The sequence below is a fragment of the Setaria italica genome, chromosome VII (assembly GCF_000263155.2).
Source record: "Setaria italica strain Yugu1 chromosome VII, Setaria_italica_v2.0, whole genome shotgun sequence".
NCBI classification, from domain to species: Eukaryota; Viridiplantae; Streptophyta; class Magnoliopsida; order Poales; family Poaceae; genus Setaria; species Setaria italica.
In genome coordinates, this window is record NC_028456.1 from 19934983 (window position 1) to 19954196 (window position 19214).

At 42.8% G+C, this 19214-nt stretch overlaps 1 protein-coding gene across 1 annotated transcript; it reads left to right on the top strand.

Annotated features, from left to right (window-relative positions):
- The first annotated feature begins 8388 nt into the window (after window positions 1–8388).
- Window positions 8389–18735, top strand: LOC101783033 (exocyst complex component SEC5A-like). Its single transcript, XM_012847687.2, is given in 21 exon segments — window positions 8389–8911; window positions 9774–9931; window positions 11188–11285; window positions 11364–11558; window positions 11666–11793; window positions 11897–12055; window positions 12694–12798; window positions 13090–13164; window positions 13293–13430; window positions 13530–13712; window positions 13993–14148; window positions 14241–14364; window positions 14444–14654; window positions 15339–15454; window positions 15559–15781; window positions 15935–16028; window positions 16571–16648; window positions 16978–17034; window positions 17371–17520; window positions 17631–17837; window positions 18026–18735. Coding segments are annotated over 21 exon segments (3315 nt in total). The 5' UTR covers window positions 8389–8497; the 3' UTR covers window positions 18272–18735.
- The last annotated feature ends 479 nt before the right edge of the window (window positions 18736–19214 follow it).

The window sequence follows — 19214 nt, forward strand, 5'->3', positions numbered from 1 at the left end:
CGAGCCACCGTTGTATTTGAGCTCACATGGCACACACGAGCTTCCTTTGTATTTGAGCTCACATAGCATGTAGAGGGATCAAAGGAAGAGAGGATCTCGTTCCCAAAAATCCAACTTCATATACGGTTTACGTGCTAAACGCGGTCCAGCTGCCGAGAGGCATGCTTACATTTGGAAGCGATCACTTCTACAGCGCATGCTCGATGTTAATCGGGAAGGAAATAGAAATAAAAAATTAGGATTTATTTGGTAGAGCTTCATCTGATTTTGATTCTCTAAGGGAGCTGATTCTCTGAGAGAAGTGATTCTGTGGTTGAAAGTGATTTTCTTTGATTCCCTAGTATAAACTTTTAAAATTAAGATGGAGAATCACTTCGCACGATTAGGAGAAGTTATTTTTTCCAGCTCCCAGCCTCTCAGTTCATTTCAAAGAATCACTTTACAGAATTAGCAGAGAATCATTTCTCTTTGAAAAACTATTTGGTAGAGCTTCTGTTGAATTCAACAGAGAATCAGCTCTGGGAGCTCTACCAAACGCACCCTTGTTAGCATAAATAAAAATTATTTGGCAAACGCGAAGAAGCACGAATGTAATTCTATCTGCGTGCACGTAGCGGTTTCGTAATGGACGGATAACTTAATTTCATCCATGGGCCCACACCTAGACTCCCTCACTATCCTATTGTTTTTCTTTTGCTCTCTAAGGGTTATTATGTGCTCTCTAAAATTTATTATGGCGGTGGCTAATGGTTGATGTTTGATGACAAGATACATTGGTGCATATTACAATTTAGATCACGGCCGCTTGGGAGTTGGACATGAATGTGAGTGTGGATAGGGGATGGCTGACGGCAACGGTTAGCACGAGAAACAATGACAATTAGTATGAACCAACACTAGACTATAAGGGAATAGTTGCTGAGTGGTGGAGGACACACGCAATTGGAGGATTGATGGGGAGCACGGTAAAGGCAACCATACAGCAAGGTGCGTGTCGAGGTCACCACTGACTACAGGCAGTCGATGCAAATTGCAACCTCAGTTTCTTGCGTAAGAGAGAACCTACTATACTAGGTGAACACCTTTTAGAGGCAGTTTAGTTTTAGTGGAGTTCATCAAGATAAAAGATGGCGATAGAAAATGTTGTCATTCATTTTGTTAAATTTATTGAATCTTTTCCTTATATTATTAAGCACAAGAAAGGGAAAGAGAATATCATTACTGATGCTTTGTCTAGAAGATATACCTTGTTGAATCAACTTGATTACAAAATCTTTGGATAAGAAACAGTTAAAGACCAATGTGTTCATGATGTTGATTTAAATATGTGTTGCTGCATTGTAAAGATGGGAAAGGATGGAACAAATTCATCGTTAGTGATGGGTTTGTGTTTAGAGCTAACAAGCTATGCATTCCAGTTAGTTTCGTTCGTTTGTTGTTGTTGCAAGAAGCGCATGGAGGTGGCTTGATGGGGTATTTTGGAGCAAAGAAAACGGAGAACATACTTGTTGGTCATTTATTTTGGTCAAAGATGAGAATAGATGTGGAGAGATTTGTTGCTCGTTGCACGACATGTCAAAAGGCTAAGTCACGGTTAAATCCACACGATTTGTATTTGCCTCTACCTGTTCCTAGTGCTGCTTGGGAAGATATTTCTATGGATTTTGTGTTGGGATTGCCAAGGACTAGGAAGGGACATGATAGTGTGTTTGTGGTTGTTGATAGATTTTCTAAGATGACACATTTCATACCATGTTATAAAATTGATGATGCTACTCATATTGTTGATTTGTTCTTTCGAGAAATTGTTCGTTTGTATGGTGTGCCCAACACAATTGATTCTGATCGTGATGCTAAATTTTTTAGTCATTTTTGGAAGAGTTTATGAGCAAAATTGGGGACTAAGCTTTTATTTTCTACTACATATCATCCCCAAACTGATGGTCAAACTGAAGTTGTGAATAGAACTTTGTCTACTGTGTTTAGGGCTGTTTAAAGAAGAACATTAAGATGTGGGAAGATTGTTTGCCTCATATTGAATTTGCTTATAATCCCTCGCTGCATTCTACTACAAAGATATGCCCGTTTTATATTGTTTATGGTTTGTTGCCTCGTGCTCCTATTGATTTAATGTCTTTGCTATCTTCTGAAAAACTAAATTTTGATGCTACTAAGCATGCTGAATTGATGTTAAAAATGCATGAAACAACTAAAGAAAATATAGAGCGTATGAATACTAAATAAGTTTGCTGGTGATAAGGTAGAAAGGAACTAAAGTTTGAACATGGAGATTTAATTTGGTTGCATTTGATAAAAGAAAGGTTTTCTGAATTGCAAAAATCTAAATTGTTGCCTCGGGCTGATGGACCATTTAAAGTACTAGAGAAAATTAATGACAATGCATATATGCTAGATTTGCCTGCAGATTTTGGGGTTAGTCCCACCTTTAACATTGCAGATTTAAAGCCGTATTTGGAAGAGGTTGAGTCGAGGACAACTTAAATGCAAGAAGGGGAGGATGAGGAGGACATCAACACCAACAATACATCCACGCCAACACAAGCACCATTTTCTGGTCCCATTACTCGCGCTCGTTCTCGTCAACTCAACCATCAAGTAAGTACACTCTTGAGTTCATGTCCATCATATTAAGACCATGGAGACACGTGCACTCTTGTTTTGCTTAGAAACCAGGGAGAAGACCGAAAGGGAAAAGGATTCACGCAGGCTGGATTCGGACTGCAGAATAACACCAACTTATGACGGTTACCACAGTCGCATACGGACTCAGATTGGGGCATTCAAGTATTTTGTGGAATCCTTATGAAGTCTATTTTCATATGGATCCAGACTCATGTCCATATCTATTCTGAGGCGGCCGCAATGATCAAATTACTACCAAGAGGTTTTTCTGTCCAAGGTGTTGCTGTGGTGGAACCGCCCTAATTAACTTAGCTAAAACACAATTAAGTCACCTGACACGCGGTCATGTGCTTTAATCAAGTTAACTTGGCAGTCCGTCGGATTTCATCTGATAAACCACTACACAGGACCGAGAAAGCATAGCTCACACGAAGGTGAGTGGTTATAAAGAATACAATAGGTCATCCAAATTAAACGAGTACATTAATTTATTACAACACCAGGTTCGCAATTCAAACAAAGTTTGTAGAGTTCTTAAGCAGCGGAAATAAACAAACGGAAGCTAATACCAAAGTCGGACGTCACGACGAGGCCGATCATGACATCAATGAGTCCCGTCCTTACCGTCCGAGGAGGGATCCCACTCGACCGTCCACCCAGGAGGAAGCTGGGGAGTCCAAGTGTCACAAGCAGAAAACTTAGGGGCTTCAACATCACCTGAAAGATGTGCCACAAGCAAGGCTGAGCAACTATGCTCAACAAGACTTAACCGATGGGTGGTTCTAATCCACCAACTTCTAAACATGCAAGGCTTTTTGGCTGAGGGGTTTATTTTGCCAAAAGCGACTACAGTAGATCCTTACTTTTAATATTTTAGCCACAAGTTCTATGTTCATTTACCAATCTAAGTTAGCAGCTATACTAAACAAGCAATGGTTTCCGAGCAATTAAACAAGTAAAAAATTAGATCACCATCATCTTCCATTCTTACTCAGTGTAGCATAGCGATCAAGCAGTCCCAAACTGTGAGAGGCAGACGAATCGATTCGAATTTCTTAACCATACATGGTGAACCTAATCTCACGACATCCGCGCACCACAAAGGGTCGCTTTATTTGTCAGCCGTCCCCATCAATTCCCAGGCATGTGTCAGGTCCAAACCGCCTTTGGCATGCAATGCTCCACAGTCCCGGTCTCTACCGTACTGTGACCGCACTTACACCCACATGATGCACCATGGGAACTACGTTCCAAGGACAGCAGGGGTATAAGCCACTTGCCGGTTCAATCAGGTACTAGGCTTCCCCATCCCGTACTAGGTATGAGATTAGTACTTTCAAACACTTGATCACAAACACCATCACTTTCCGACCTTAACCCAATTTCTTGTAGACAGGCGGGGCAATCTACCGACCACCAAAATAGTTCACAGAGCCCTGCCCCGTCCATCGTCCTTATAGTTGTAGCAAAAAGAAGCAAGCAACTCCTATAACTCGCGAGTGACAGGAGATCACTTGACTTTTATCGAGTCCTATTTAAGGAAGCAGCTACTCGGCCTATCATACTAGTGTTCAAATCAAGGGGAATCTAAGTCATGCATCTACGGTTTCAATCACCTCCTGGAACGTAAATGCACACACATAACAACAGAAGGCATGCACAAGTTTAGAAAAACTGGGTTATGCTTTGGGGCTTGCCTACAAGCGGGGCGGTAGCTAACTGGCCCTCGGTGTGCACGGGCTCGACTCCTGCAGACAGCGGCTCAGCTATGGCTTCGTCTTCCAACGCTGGGTAAAGCTCGTACGTGCCGTCGACGAGGTTCAGCTCTACACGAAATGCAATGCAAGGGTAAGACACTTAGACGGTGATTTCAACAGCACTTGCAAGGATTTAACCCAAAAATTGTAGCAAAACTATAGGAAAAAGGTGCGAAACCCACTTTATTGGATTCTACTCAGAACGAGGATTCCAACCAAAGTGATTTCACATTTTTTCGATTTTTCTCGATTTAAGATGAAATTTCCAAGCTTCTGTCGATTTAAAACGAGTTAAAAGAGTCGGATCGGGAAAAACTTACGATCTGACCCTTAGACTTAAGGAATAACTACACCGGGATCCTCATATTTACACAAAGAAGTCCTCAGAATTTTACACAGATACCCTCGATCAAAAGAAAAATACACAACCGAGGCCCTTGGGTGAGGCGGACAGCACTCGGGTGAGGCGGACAGGGTCGGGCGAGCTGGAAGGGGGTCGGCAGCTCACCTACGATCCTACTGACGAGGTCTCGGGGTCGGGAAGAAACAAGCCGAGGCGGAACGAGGAATGATGGTGTTTCGGCGGCGGTGGTGTTTCTTGTGGACAACAAGCAAGCTCTAGAGCTGCGCGAAAGGATGGCAAAGTGGCTGGTGGGGTCGGCAAGGCGCGGTGTTGGGCAGAACGGGGAGCTCCACAGAGAGCTCAGGCGGTGGCACTTGAGCGCGAAGCAGAGGAGTGTGCGGCGGCGAGTGCGATGGAGAAGAACAGAGCAGGTAGTGCGGCAAGGCGGTGGCGGCGAAGGGAACTCCGGTAAGAGGCTTCGGTACCCTTTTATAGATGTGCGGAAGTGCTCGGAGGAAGGAAATGAGCTCGAGCGAGTGAGAGGGTAAGATCAAGGAAGAAAGAAGTGCTCTGTCGCGGCGGCGATTGGTCGGCGCCTCTATTGGCGAGCTCGGACGCAATCTTGAATTGGTTGGGCAGTAAGGATTTGGGGCTGGGGGCAAAGCGGGTTTGCTGGGCACGCGGATCTGCTTGGTCTACGCGAGCGTGGGGTCGCGTCACGCTGGTTACTGGGCGAAGGCATGCGCCGGTGAGCCGGAGAAGGGTGGGCGCGTGCTGTCGCGGCCATCGATGGCGACGGCGGCATTGGCGGACAGGAGGGAGGGAAGGGCATTGCAGGCGAGGGCGCTGCAGGCGAGGTGACAGGGCGAGCGGTGTGACACGAGCATGCGCGGGACTAGCGGCTCTGCCGAGGCACGCTACTGGTGAGGTGGGGGAAGGAGTTGTCACTGCCTGCGCGGCGGTTGGCGGAGACGGTAGCGTCACGGGGTGTGCGCGGGCAGCGTGGCTGGGGTGTGACAGGAGGGCCGAAAGGCGTTGGGGCGCGCAGCCGGGGATCCGGGTAAGACGGATGCGCGCGGGAGGCGAGGCGGTACCGGCACGGCAGCGACCGGTCTTCGGTCGCAGAGTGGTCGGGGCGATAGTGGAGCTGCGGGCAGTGCGCCTGGCGCGGCCGGCGAGGCCTCGGGCGAGACGAGACGGGATAGAGCGGAGGATTGCGGGTCGTCGTCGCGCGCGACTGGGGAGCGAGGCGCGTCGACCCATCTTGTCGCGGTCGGCGACTGGGCGAGGCGGCACTCACCAGCGAGGTCACGCCACGCGGTGGCGGCGCTCTGGCGCGCGGCGCACGCGCGCTCTGGCGCTGTCTAGCCGACGGATCCGCGAGATCCTTTGCCGGGCCCATCTTCAAGCCTCTTGATCTCCCGATTTTCAAACTGCACCACGTTGACTCCCTTTACAAGAGTTGTAGTACACAGACCAAGGTCCAACTCTTGTAATTTGACAGAGTTCAAAAACGTGGTGGATTTGGAGATTCAAAGCTCCAAAGTTTGGAGGAACGCCGGTTTCCGGGACTTAGGGAAAAACGGCGGTTTGGCTGGTTTTCAGTGGTCGGGGCTGATTTGAGCTGCAGATTTGGGAAGCTTCGGAGGTGAATTGGACCAAGGTCCAATTAGCAAGGTTGTTGTAGGAACTTAGCTCTCCAATTTCTATAAAGGGGTTTCTTGATGTTCCGCTCAAATTTCCAAAGATAAACCCAGTCGGGCTGATCTCCAGACTTAGCTGGAATGGCTAAAAACGGCTGAGTTGACCAAACTAGGGAACTTTGACCTGGATTTGAAGGCTTTCGGGGCAGATTTCAAACTTACTTCTTAAAGCAAAGTTGTTAAGGTCCCGAAGCTCAAAAACTTTGGTATAGGGCTCAGCTCAAGATGACATTGGAAACCTCTAAATAGAGAGCCCCAAAGCTTGGACTTTGCCTAAAAGTTGCCAAAGCGTTTCTTTAAGCACAAAGGACTTGCTCTTACGATTAAAACACCGTTTAAGCAACCAGGCTGTTACAGTTGCGTCGCTTTATTTTAGCTCAATGGGCCGTGTATTAAGTTGGGTCCATTAGGGACGCGTCCTAGGATTGGAGGACGACCCCAACACCCTTGTGGTCGTCCTCCCACGTTCTTATACACCATAGCCACCACTAGGAACACTCAGATTTTGTTTAGATCTTGCTTGTAAGCGCGCGTGCTGGATCAGCCACCCGTCTTCTTGTCTTCGGAACCCCACCCATATTGGAGATTGAATTTGAAACCTTCATTTACATCTACACCTAGGAATTCAATACTTATACTACCGGGTTCATATCACAGAGATTCTAATGCTAAAGGGTATCCATATATAACACTTGTATGATTGTTATTTATACCATCGGAGGTTATCTTTCCTAACTATAGTGAAGATTGGGGTTCATGGGTGCAGGATTTCTCAAGGAGCGGTGGCAGCCTTAAAGGAAAACTTGTTGTCGATCGCATGCCGATTTGGCAACGCTGACAAGGTAAGGCGACGGTGACGCTGCTTTTGCTATGATGTTGGAGGACAATAAGGATGGAGTATGAGCAATAATCCTATAATAGTTGGCGTGGCTGCGGGTTGTAATTAGGGGCGGAGCTTAGTTGTGATCAACATGGGCCGCACCTCCCTTAGCCCAATAAAAATGCTATAGCCAACAACGAGAGAGAATAGAATTTCAACCCTATGTATCAACAAATTTGCCTTGTTGGCTCTTTGCTGGGATTTGATCCGAACTTCGTCACTAGTTGTAATGGCACAGAACGCAGACTGTAATGGTGAAAACAGCGGTGAAAAACCACTAGATACTAGAATGGGATGAGACCACCACGCTGTGGATGGGTTTGGGAAGAAACCGAAACGATAGAGAAGATCATGGAAGAAGAACACCGGAGCCATCGAACGAAGAACCGAGTCAAAAAGTTGATGCATAGACAGCGTTCAGCCGGTTCCTCAAGCGCACGGTGTCAGCCAAATCCGGTGTGTGCTGGCACCTCCCCAACCCAACCACCTCTTCAGAGGGTGTTTGGGAGACAGGGGTTAAACTTTAGCCCCTATCACATCGGATGTTTGAACGCTAATTAGGAGTATTAAACATAAGATAATTACAAAACTAATTGCACAATCCCTAGGCTAAATCGCAAGACGAATCTATTAAGCCTAATTACTCCATGATTTGATAATGTGGTGCTATAGTAACCATTCGCTAATAATGAATTAATTAGGCTTAATAGATTTGTCTCACGATTTAGCCTAGAGATTCTGCTATTAGTTTTCTAATTAGCTTATATTTGATCCTAATTAGGATCCGAAGATCCGATGTGCTACGGAGACTAGGCCTCTCCTCGCCGGTAGTACTCCGCAACAGCTAGGTTCGGACGAGACTCCTCTGCAGTAACAGCAGAGGGAGTCCGGTGGCTGACAGGTGAGCCTGTTGCCCGCCGAGCCCACCTGTCGGGGACACAGTCTCTCTGCAGCTACTGCAGAGGATCTGCTTCCGCCAGGTCCAACGCTCGTGCTACGGAGGGAGCCATTCGGGTCCAGCCGGACCATCCCCCCACACAGATTCAAGGCCATCACATCCGCCCAAGTCCAGACCGAAATTTCTCTCTCTTCGTCTAACGCACGCGCTCTCTCCTCCCCTCCACCTTCCTCCCGCGCCCCCCCAGATCCGAGCCCCCGGCGCCCCGCGGCCATGGCGAGCGACAGCGACGTCGACGAGGACGAGCTCCTCCAGATGGCGCTGCAGGAGCAGGCGGCGCGTGATCTCAGCCACCAGCGCCCGCCCGCCGCCAACAAGCCCGTCGTCAACCTCGTCCGCCCGCCCGCCCCCAACGCGCGCGGCGGCGGCGGCGGGGGCAACGCCCGGGGCGCCCCCGCCAAGGCGCGCCAGCCCAGCCGCGGCGGCGACGAGGACGACGACTCCGAGGTCGAGCTGCTCTCCATCTCCTCCGGCGACGAGGACGACAACCCCCGCGCCCGCGGGCCCCCGCCGCCCCGCGGGGGCGCGGGCGGCGGGCGCGCTGGGGCGCGGAGGGCCGCGTCGCGGGACGACGGGGACTTCGACGACGATGAGCCCAGGAGCTGGAAGCGCGTCGACGAGGCAGAGGTACGGGGTATCACCGAGATCTCGATCTCGCGGGGCGGTGGTTGCTGTGCTTGCTTAGGCCCTTGCAGAGATCGCGCGGTTCAGTGATAATGCCAATTTCGTTTGCTTAGTGAGCTGGCAACGTCCTTGATCAACGTCCTTGATCGCCGAAATTCAGCTATTGCTTTGACCGTGTGAAGTATGTCATGTCACGCTACATTGGTTTAACAATGGCGAATTCTGATACCTAGCAAAGCACTTGAGCTTGAACAATTGAAATGTCCGGTGAGTTGGGCCAGCTGTGGCACTCCTGAGTAAGCCTGCCTTGTTTGGCAGGGTGAACTTAGTAGTTAGTTAGTGCTAGAATCTGGCTCTTGTATGGACTGCGAATGCTGGCGTGGTGTAATCACAGGAGTCAATACCTATGCGAGATTATGAATTAGACAATGAATCAATAGAACCAGAGCAATAAGTCGCTGTGGTTGGGCTTCACACATTGATCAGTTCGTTGCACCAATTGCCTACCTGCAGCTATGATAACTATGCATTACTGTTTGATTTTAGGTTTGCAAATTTCTGAATAAGGGAATAAATCACACCTCATTTTTTTTTCTAACTTCAAATTCAAATAACTAATATAGTGATATGCAGTGGAGCATAGGAATATCTCTCCCCGCCAAACCCTCAGTTGTCTTGTCTGGTGTGTTTTCCAATTTCTTGATTGTTTCCAACTTTTCATATTTTCTTACCATGATATGGCATATCTGCTTTCTCCAGATAATAGTTGCCAAATACTTTGAAAACGATGTTTTATTTAGCCTCATTTGCATTTTCATACTAATGCTGAACATGCCTTATGTGTACCCTTCTTTGCTTCACTCAGCTTGCTCGCAAGGTTCGAGAAATGCGTGAAGCAAAAGTAGCGCCTAGCATTCAAGCACTTGATCAGAAAGCAGCAGCAGCTGCAGCAACCCGGAAGGCCCTCACAACTGTACAGACTCTACCGAAAGGAGTAGAGGTTTTGGATCCATTGGGCCTTGGGTAACTATCTATATCATCAAACCTTTGATCATTTCATGTGTTCCATACGGAATTAAACGGTCTAAACAGTTTTGTACTTTATCTTCAAAATATACATAATCATGTCCATAAAAGATCAAGTATTCTAGAAAGTACGTATATTTATGCATATAAAAGACCAAGTACACATATTTATGCATGCAACAAACCAAATATACATATTTATCCATGAAAAAACTTAAGTATATATATTTATGGATATAAGAATTCAAGTGGAATTGAAAGTGTTCACCTAAACATTGTGTTAAACGGCCATTTAGCCTGTATAATGGCGTTTACTTCTGTTCTGTAGCCTGTTTAATCCTGTTTTTTGACTGTTTAAACCCGTTTCCGTTTAATGGACCATTTACGGCCTAAACAAAACAGTTGGCCTCCGTTCACTGTGTAGACCCCGTTTAAACGGCCATTTAGGCCGTTAGGCGAACACTGGTTGTTTCCCACTTAAGAAGCATTTTATAAAGAAAATATGCTCCTTTTCGTGTCCTATTCTCACTTCTTTCATTTGGCATAAGCTGCAACGTTTTCCCTTCATTTTACTGGATTACCTTTTCCTCTTCGGGAGATGCCTCATTGTTGAAGTTCTGATCAGCATCTTTCTGTATGCTGGTCTAGCATCTCTTTCTTGTTTCTTATGTTTTTGTAATTGCGGCGGAATTCATACACACTTAAAAAACATAAGCTTGTCTGGCTGTGGTTCACTTCATCTGCTTTTGGAATTTGCTTCTCTTTGGGTAGAGAAGCTAGCTTCTCAAGGGAAGCCACGCAGAAACTGCTTGGACAAGGCCAGTAGCCAGCTAAAGGTGGGTGGGAGCTAAAGAAAATATGGGAAAGATAAGCTCTTGGCATCTTTCTTGGTGTCAGCCTCAGCTTCTTTAAAAGGCAACTAGAAAAATCAGCCATTTGGTTTCTTTTTATCTTCTAGTAGAGGAGCTGAAGCTAGAATTGGGGCCAAAAGGCTGTACATAATACTTAAAGTTAATTTATGTAATTTTTAAAAGCACGTTGCTGGACCTTACCAAGGAATTGAACACATTGGGACACCGCAAGTATTAAACTCTACACAAATTTGTAGTGTTGCATTGTGCATTACTTTTTGCCCTGTGTGAGATGTTCTGTAGGATAAGTGAATTAATTTCAACTAATAAAACCAAGTTAAGATTGTCCGCATCCATCTCCACGTCCTATGCATGATTGGATAATATTTATTACCTTATCAGTGTCATGGATAATAAGTCCCTGAGATTGATCACTGATGCATCGGTAAGTTCTCCAATTTCAAGGGAGAAGTCTCAAGGTTTGGACCCCAGTATGAGAGGTATGCCTTATGATTTTGTTGGAATCTCTTCTTGTGTTATATTCATGCCTACTAAGAGGTCTACTTTTGCACTTGCAGAAAAAGTTATATACTCGTCTCCAAATTTTGATCCCAAGGTTTTCCTTTCGTGGGTCCACAAAGACACAAGTGCTGCTGACTTAGAGTCTGGTGCTCTTACCTTGAAAACTGATCTCAAAGGGAGAACACAGCAGAAAAAACAGTTAGTCAAGGAGAACTTTGATTGTTTTGTCTCGTGCAAAACTACGATAGATGGTATTTATTTAGTTGTTAGATCTGCCACTATTGCCATTAAATGTTCATGATCTTTTGCTTCTGGGCAAGTTTTTGCTTCTCTTTGTAATACACATTTTTTTTGGCAGACATTGAGTCGAAATTGAGACAGATAGAGGAAGATCCTGAAGGTGCAGGTACTGCTCATTTGTATTCAGTCACACAAAAAATTAGTGGTGTGGCAAATCGTGCATTTGAGCCTCTATTTGAGAGGCAGGTATACAGACTAAGCTTTCTCTAGAACTACTTTTCATCCAACTTGATTACAACTGCTTTAACATTTCTTCTTGGGTGCATTAAATTCCTACCTCCTGCCACAGGCTCAAGCTGAGAAGATCAGATCTGTTCAGGGAATGCTTCAAAGATTCCGGACATTATTTAACCTACCAAGTGCAATCCGTGGGAACATTAGAAAAGGAGAATACGATCTTGCTGTCAGAGAGTACCAAAAAGCAAAGTCGATTGTTCTTCCTTCTCATGTACGCCAACTTCTAAATTATTATTTACATCTGGTATTCAACAGGGGTAGGAAGGGACAGGATCAGTGTTGTTCAGAAACTGAGCATTATGGAAGAAACTTATCTTACCTTTTAAGATACTGAAAGTGCTTATGAGTCATATTTTTTTACAGTTGGCATGCATTTACCAGGCCTGAGTGGGTTATTTTCACTAGTCTGTAGGACTGGGCACGTGTATAGAGAAAAAATGAGTTTAATATTAAATTCCAGTTTGTATGTGAGAAATTATGTATTCTTTATATTATGTACATATGTGTCTCATCAGATAATAATCTCCACTCTCAAATGGAAGTAATGAGTAATTGATGAGCATGGCTGATTCATACAAAGCTCTTAGAAATGCTATGTTTAGTGATGTACTAACCTTATGAATACTTAGTCCTTGGTGAACTGACTCATTTGTTTTTCGACTGTTTGATTTTGTTATCTGTTACCATAGAAAATTATGGATGGTGCCATGCTGAAGTGTAGCTCATGCAAATTTCTCCATAGTGTTCTTTGGCCTCATCATTTGTTGCTAGGCACTATATGCTACAGCAACTGTAGATCTACTGCATTCAGTATGTTTACTATATGGTGTTACGGTGAACAACCTACAGGTGGGGATACTAAAACGTGTACTCGAGGAAGTGGAAAAGGTGATGCAAGAATTCAGGGGCATGCTTTATAAGTCAATGGAGGATCCTCATCTTGACCTTGCTGAGGTTAGTGGGACATGCCTGTAATATCTTTCTTGGAGACATCTAGAACTTACCTACTTTTGTTGACAGCAAAGGATGGTTTAGCTTGCAAGTTTAGGTTTAAGGAATTTTGAACATAACCAGATAAAGATAGCAATAACATAATAGAAGGCAGTCAGCAGGTGATTATAGTACATTTGCTTTTCTAAAATGGACTAGTTGATTACCTAGTATTAACTACTCACATTATTTTAAGACTAAAGTTATCTGATGATTTTGTTCTGTTTGCTTACTGATTTTCTATTTACCATTCAGCTTGAGAACATTGTTCGTCTACTATTGGAGTTGGAACCTGAAACGGATCCAGTGTGGCACTATCTAAATATTCAGGTAAACTTATCTAAAGATGTATTCTATAATCTAACTGAACTTTTCTTATTGTTAAGTTACTTGTGCTCTCAGATCTGTGACTTCTGGCTCTGTTATCTTTATACTTATGTCTTAATATTTCCTTTCAGAATAGCAGGATCCATGGATTGTTTGAAAAATGTACTCAAGATCATGAAGCAAGAATGGAGATTTTGCAAAATAAAATTCGTGAGAAAATGCTATCTGATTCAAAGTGGAGGCAGCTGTAACAAGATTCAAATAAATCTGTGAGCATATTACTTTCCGTAGTTCAGTGCAAATCACGTTTTCATGCTATCTATGTGTTTCCTATGTTAATGTGGACTTTGTTCCTATTGTTTGTTTAGTTGGAAGTTGATTCCACCATCGGTGATTCTCCCCGAGCTGATCAGCTGTCAACAAACTTTATGGCTGAAGAAGCTGATGGTTTAAGGGCTAGCTACATTCGAAGGCTAACTTCTGTACTTATCCAGCATGTTCCAGCTTTCTGGAGATTAGCTTTATCTGTCTTCAGTGGAAAATTTGCCAAGGTATGAACAGGAAGAATTGTTAGTAACTCACTCACATGGTAACTATAGGTCTTGCGACGTTATTTAGTTCTTGCAACAAAGCATATAGTTTTTCTGAGCTGCTGAAACTAAATACTTCCACCCCTATGGTTGTGCAATAATAAACTGAATTAAAATTGTATTTCTGATAGTGATGCCTCCTTCAATCCTCATTTAAAAGATGAGAATGAGCTATGTTGTACTGACTTGTGTCTTAAAAAGAGATTTACATGGATTCGCTAATTATACATATTCTTTACAGGCAGCTACTGGGACTGTCGTTTCTGATGCTGACATGAATGCAAAGCCGGGCGCAAATAAGACTGATGAGAAAGGTGGAGAAGCAAAGTACACGAACCATACTCTTGATGAAGTTGCCAGTATGGTTCGGGCTACCGTATCGGCTTTTGACACCAAGGTACAGTTAGTGTGTTGTTTGGAATTTTGAGAACCGTGTTACTTAGCAGTTAACATCTGACTGTATTGTTAAACATGATTTGACATCAACAGGTTCAGAATACCTTCCGTGATTTTGAGGAATGCAACATTCTTCGTCCATACATGAGTGACACTATAAAAGAAATAGCTAAGGCCTGTCAGACCCTTGAAGGGAAAGATTCGTCTCCAACTGCTGGTATGTCCTCTTCGTCAGGAGCTTATCCAAAGCTTGCAAAATTTGTCTTGTATCCTGAATGTGTTAACAATTATGCCAGTTAAAATGTTGCGCGCCCTTCATTTTGAAATGACAAAGCTTTACATTCTGCGGCTTTGTTCATGGATGCGGGCAACAACTAAGGAGATATCAAAAGATGAGACTTGGGTTACTTTATCCACCCTTGAGAGAAACAAGTCTCCATATGCAATTTCATGCATGCCATTGGAATTCCGTGACATCACAATTTCAGCAATGGACCGGATTGATAAGTAAGACTTCTTTATTTGTATATAGTATTGCACCTTTCCCCCCCCACCATATTTAGTTTCTTATGCTGCATTATTTCCAAAAAAAAAACCCTGTGAAATTGTTATCCTTTTGCATTGTTACTTCGCAATTTGCCATCTTTGACTATCTTTTTGCTAATAGATAACTGCTGCTTCTTTTGCGCGAAAGGGATAATTCCTTTTTGCCATTGAGTATGGTTATTATGGTGTCAGGAAGAAATTATTAGAGTTAGATACAACATCTATCTATTTTCTTACTCTGTTGTGTACATCTTATTGCTTTAACTTTCATTGTTGTAAAGATCAAGCATAAGCTTTCACCACTTAAAGATTTTTTAGGTTTGTGCTTTTGATTCTGTGGTTCTGGTTATTTTCTTTGCTTAGCCATGAATGAATCCCTTCATCCTATTTTCACAGTTTGTGTCTCAACTCTTTCCCCTTGCTCTGGAAAATCCAAAATTTGTCTTGAGCATGATTGTTCAAAGTGATTCCACATCTATAGTTCTATATTCAATCAACTGCATCTAAAATGTGCATTGCAACATTACAAAAAAAAGAACTTTCCATGTGCTGAAATTTGTAAAATGGCAAGTAGTCTCCCGGCTTTGTAATTTGTAGTTATTTTTAATGGAAAATGGTCCCTAATCTGTTCTTTTTTGGTTTCAGTATGATTCTTAATCTGATGAGCGAGACTGCGAAATCATATGACATTTCTCAACCACTTCAGGAAATTAATGAGTCTGTCAGACTTGCATTTTTAAATTCCTTTCTGGATTTTGCTGGTACGAAGTTTTTCTAAGTAGCAAATGGAATCTTCCAATTTGCACATCTACTGTTAGCATCATTCTCCAAAGATTTTTTTTGACAATTTTTGCAAATGCTTCAGGTTACCTGGAGAGGTTTGGAGGGGAACTAGCTCAGAACAGATCGAACAAAGAAAACAATTATGTCCAAAATGGTTACATAAATGGTACCAGAGAAACATCCACTACCATAGATGGAGATTTGCACAAGAAACTACTGGTTGTTTTGAGTAACATTGGGTATTGCAAAGCTGAACTTTCAGATGAACTGTATACCAGATATAGACATATTTGGTCTCCAGTCAGGTACCTGATAGTTCATCAAGTTTCCCTCCTCTTTCTCTGTGGAATTGTATACTTCTCATGTTTACCGGGAGCCTTGATACTGGGAAGCCTATACTCATTAAAAAGCTGCTTTCTAGATATTTCTAAACTATTCAATGGAAATTTCTATCACAGGAATAATGATGAACGAAGTTCTGACATGCGAGATCTGATGACATCTTTCTCTGCACTTGAAGAGAAAGTCCTGGACCAGTATACCTTTGCTAAGGTATGGTACACAATTCAGAACATGATGTTGATTAACCAGTAGATGCATAATTTCTCATTTTGGAAAATTAACATATTTATTATAACTCCAGTAGCTTCCTTTCAATTTCATGTTGGTGAGTAAAGCTTGTTCTCTGATATATTTTACATGCTCAATCTCTGTAATTCAAGCACCGACATAATGTTTCTCATTCCTCAATAGTACTATAGTTCTGAAACAACTTAATAAAGCACCCAAAATAACGTAATGAAGCATGTGAAGTAACAAACTTATGTGCTAGTGTAGTTTTGCAGTATATTTTTTTTGCATGAGTGCAGCAATTTTGTTCATATTATTTTGTGCCTTGGACAAACTGTTAGTAGCAGGCAAGAATAGTTGTAACGGAGGCCCATAGCTCTTGAGGAAGTGCTAGGAAATTTTGTAGATCCTACTAATGTTAGGAACAACTGTAAATCTATTTCACAGATCTTACTGATGCTGGGTTAATTATGTTAATTCACCTTTCCTCTACTCATCCTGATTTTGTTTTGTTGTTTGATTAGTCAAACTTGATCAGAAGTGCTGCACAAAGTTATCTTTTGGATTCTGGGATTCACTGGGGAGCAGCACCACCAGTAAAGGTATGTAGTGTAACAAAGAGCACCAAATCCCATTTGTGCCATGGCACCATGTGTTTCAGAAAAAAAGAAATAATCATTGGTATTTTAGAACTGGACTTTCGATCATGGGATTTAGTTCAAACTTTGTAGCATCTTGCTATTTACTGGAAGAGCACTTACATCTAGGATATGTTGTGGGTTCAGTCTGCTTGTACAGATCGTGACTGGCACTTAGGATACATTTAATGAAAATGGCTTGACTTCCTTATGCTTATTGTTGTGGACTTGTACCGATGGCTTTTGTTGTCTTGTGATACTACGATCTCAATTTTATCGCTTTCTCCTTGCAGGGCATTCGGGATGCAACTCTTGAATTACTACACATCCTTGTAGCAGTACATGCAGAGGTCTCCATCGTTTTCTATTCTGTTATGGTTATTTAGATCTGTCATGACATCATTGTCTTTCCTATTAATGTGCTTGAAATTGGGTTAAGAACAAACTACTTTTACTGGACAATTTAGGTATTATCTTTGGGCCCACTGCCCACATGTTCTATGTCAAACTGTTATATTCATATTTGCATAAGAAAAAAAGAACCTTTGCTGAGTACTTAACCTGCTTAAGGATAGAATGACTTGCTACCCTCCCCTCTGAAGTTTTAGTATTTATTTTTCAATATGTCTATCTTAGAGTTCTGTTTGACTATATCACACAACTCTTAAACTTTTGCGTGATTTCAGGTATACTCTGGTGCTCGGCCTTTGTTGGAGAAGACAATGAAAATTTTGGTGGAGGGTTTGGTTGATATCTTTCTTAGTGTTTTCCATGAGAATAAGACAAAAGATATCAGATTGTTAGATGCAAATGGTTTTTGTCAGCTCATGCTTGAGGTAAGTGTTTAATTACTTCTATTTGTCACAAGATTCTTCTTCAGTCCTAGCTAGGTTAATGGTTCAGCAAGTCTGTTTAGTTTACAACATTTTATGTTATATGCCTGCAGCTTGAGTACTTTGAGACAGTACTACAGACATACTTCTCACCTGAGGCACAGCAGGCGCTGAAATCCTTTCAAGAGAATTTATTGGAAAAGGCCTGTGAAAGTGTGGCAGAAGCCTTGGAGAATCCTGGACACCATCGTCGACCGACTCGTGGCAGTGAAGATACTGCCTCAGATGGACAACCATCAGTCTCACCTGATGATTTGCTTGTAAGTGCCCCAAAGTGTTCTACTTATGGATTAATGATGCTCATTTGCAAATTGATGATAGATGTAAAATACATCTGTCAGGATAGTGTTACATTAAATTTGTATTAGCTTTATGCTACTTACGGAAACTTGTTGGCATTTCTTACAACGGACTGTGTATAATCGGAAAAATGTTATCTGCTTTGCAGGCACTTGCTCAACAGTACAGTAGTGATCTGCTGCAAGGGGAGCTGGAGAGAACCCGGTTAAATATAGCATGCTTCATGGAGTCTACTCTTCAGTCGACATCTGCACCGGCAGCCTCAAAGCCTGCTGCTTATTCTTCTTACCATGCACCAGCACCACAGCACGCACCGGTGCAAACCTCCTCTCCTAGTTTTAGACGCCAGCAGACAGGTTCAAATTCTCCTGTAGTCTCCAGGCGACGCCGGTGAGCTTGAATGCTGAGTGCATCCTTCCCAGATTTTTTTTGTATCTCATTCTCTCTCTTGGGCATGTATTTTTTTTTACATTTCTTGTAATTATCATCCTGTTGTCTTGTATTATGAATTTTGATCCATTCTTTTGGTGTTGTAAGATAAAAGGGCGGGTACAGGTGACCATCTAATTGTATAATCTCCAAATCTCAATGAGTTGAACGTTGTTGCCGTGATTTCTGAAGATACCACCACAAGCTTTGTTTACCTGAAGTTGCTGGTCTGCGGCTGTCTCTCGCGGCCGTTACACCGCTCCTGCTGTAACATTTGACCTGGTTGTGTATTTGAACATGTGCAAATGTTGTATCGGGCGCATGTTAATTATTTTATTCATTGGCCAGTGTTTGCGTGCTCTGTGGAATGTTTTCTAGTGGACTCGGGCTAGTTGAACCTGGATAATGCTATTGTGATCTGAAATGTCACTTGATATGAAACTGAAGAGGGAGTTTGAAATGTTGGCTGGAGTGCGTTCCTGATTTCCGCTTCCATTCGTGAATCTATACGCAGTGGGTGAGCCATGTTTGATTTGATTGTTCAATATGGGTTCATACTAACAATATATATATATATATATATATATATATATATATATATATATATATATATATATATATATATATATATATATATATATATATATGTGTGTGTGTGTGTGTGTGTGTGTGTGTGTTTGATACAAGGTGTTAAACTTTAGCAGGGTCACATCGGATGTTCGAATGCTAATTAGGAGGACTAATTATGAGCTAATTACAAAAACTAATTGCATAGATGGAGTCTAATTTGCGAGATGAATCTATTAAGCTCAAGGACTAATTAGCCTTAATAGATTCGTTTCACGAATTAGACTCCATCTATGCAATTAGTTTTGTTATTAGACTATATTTAATACTCCTAATTAGTA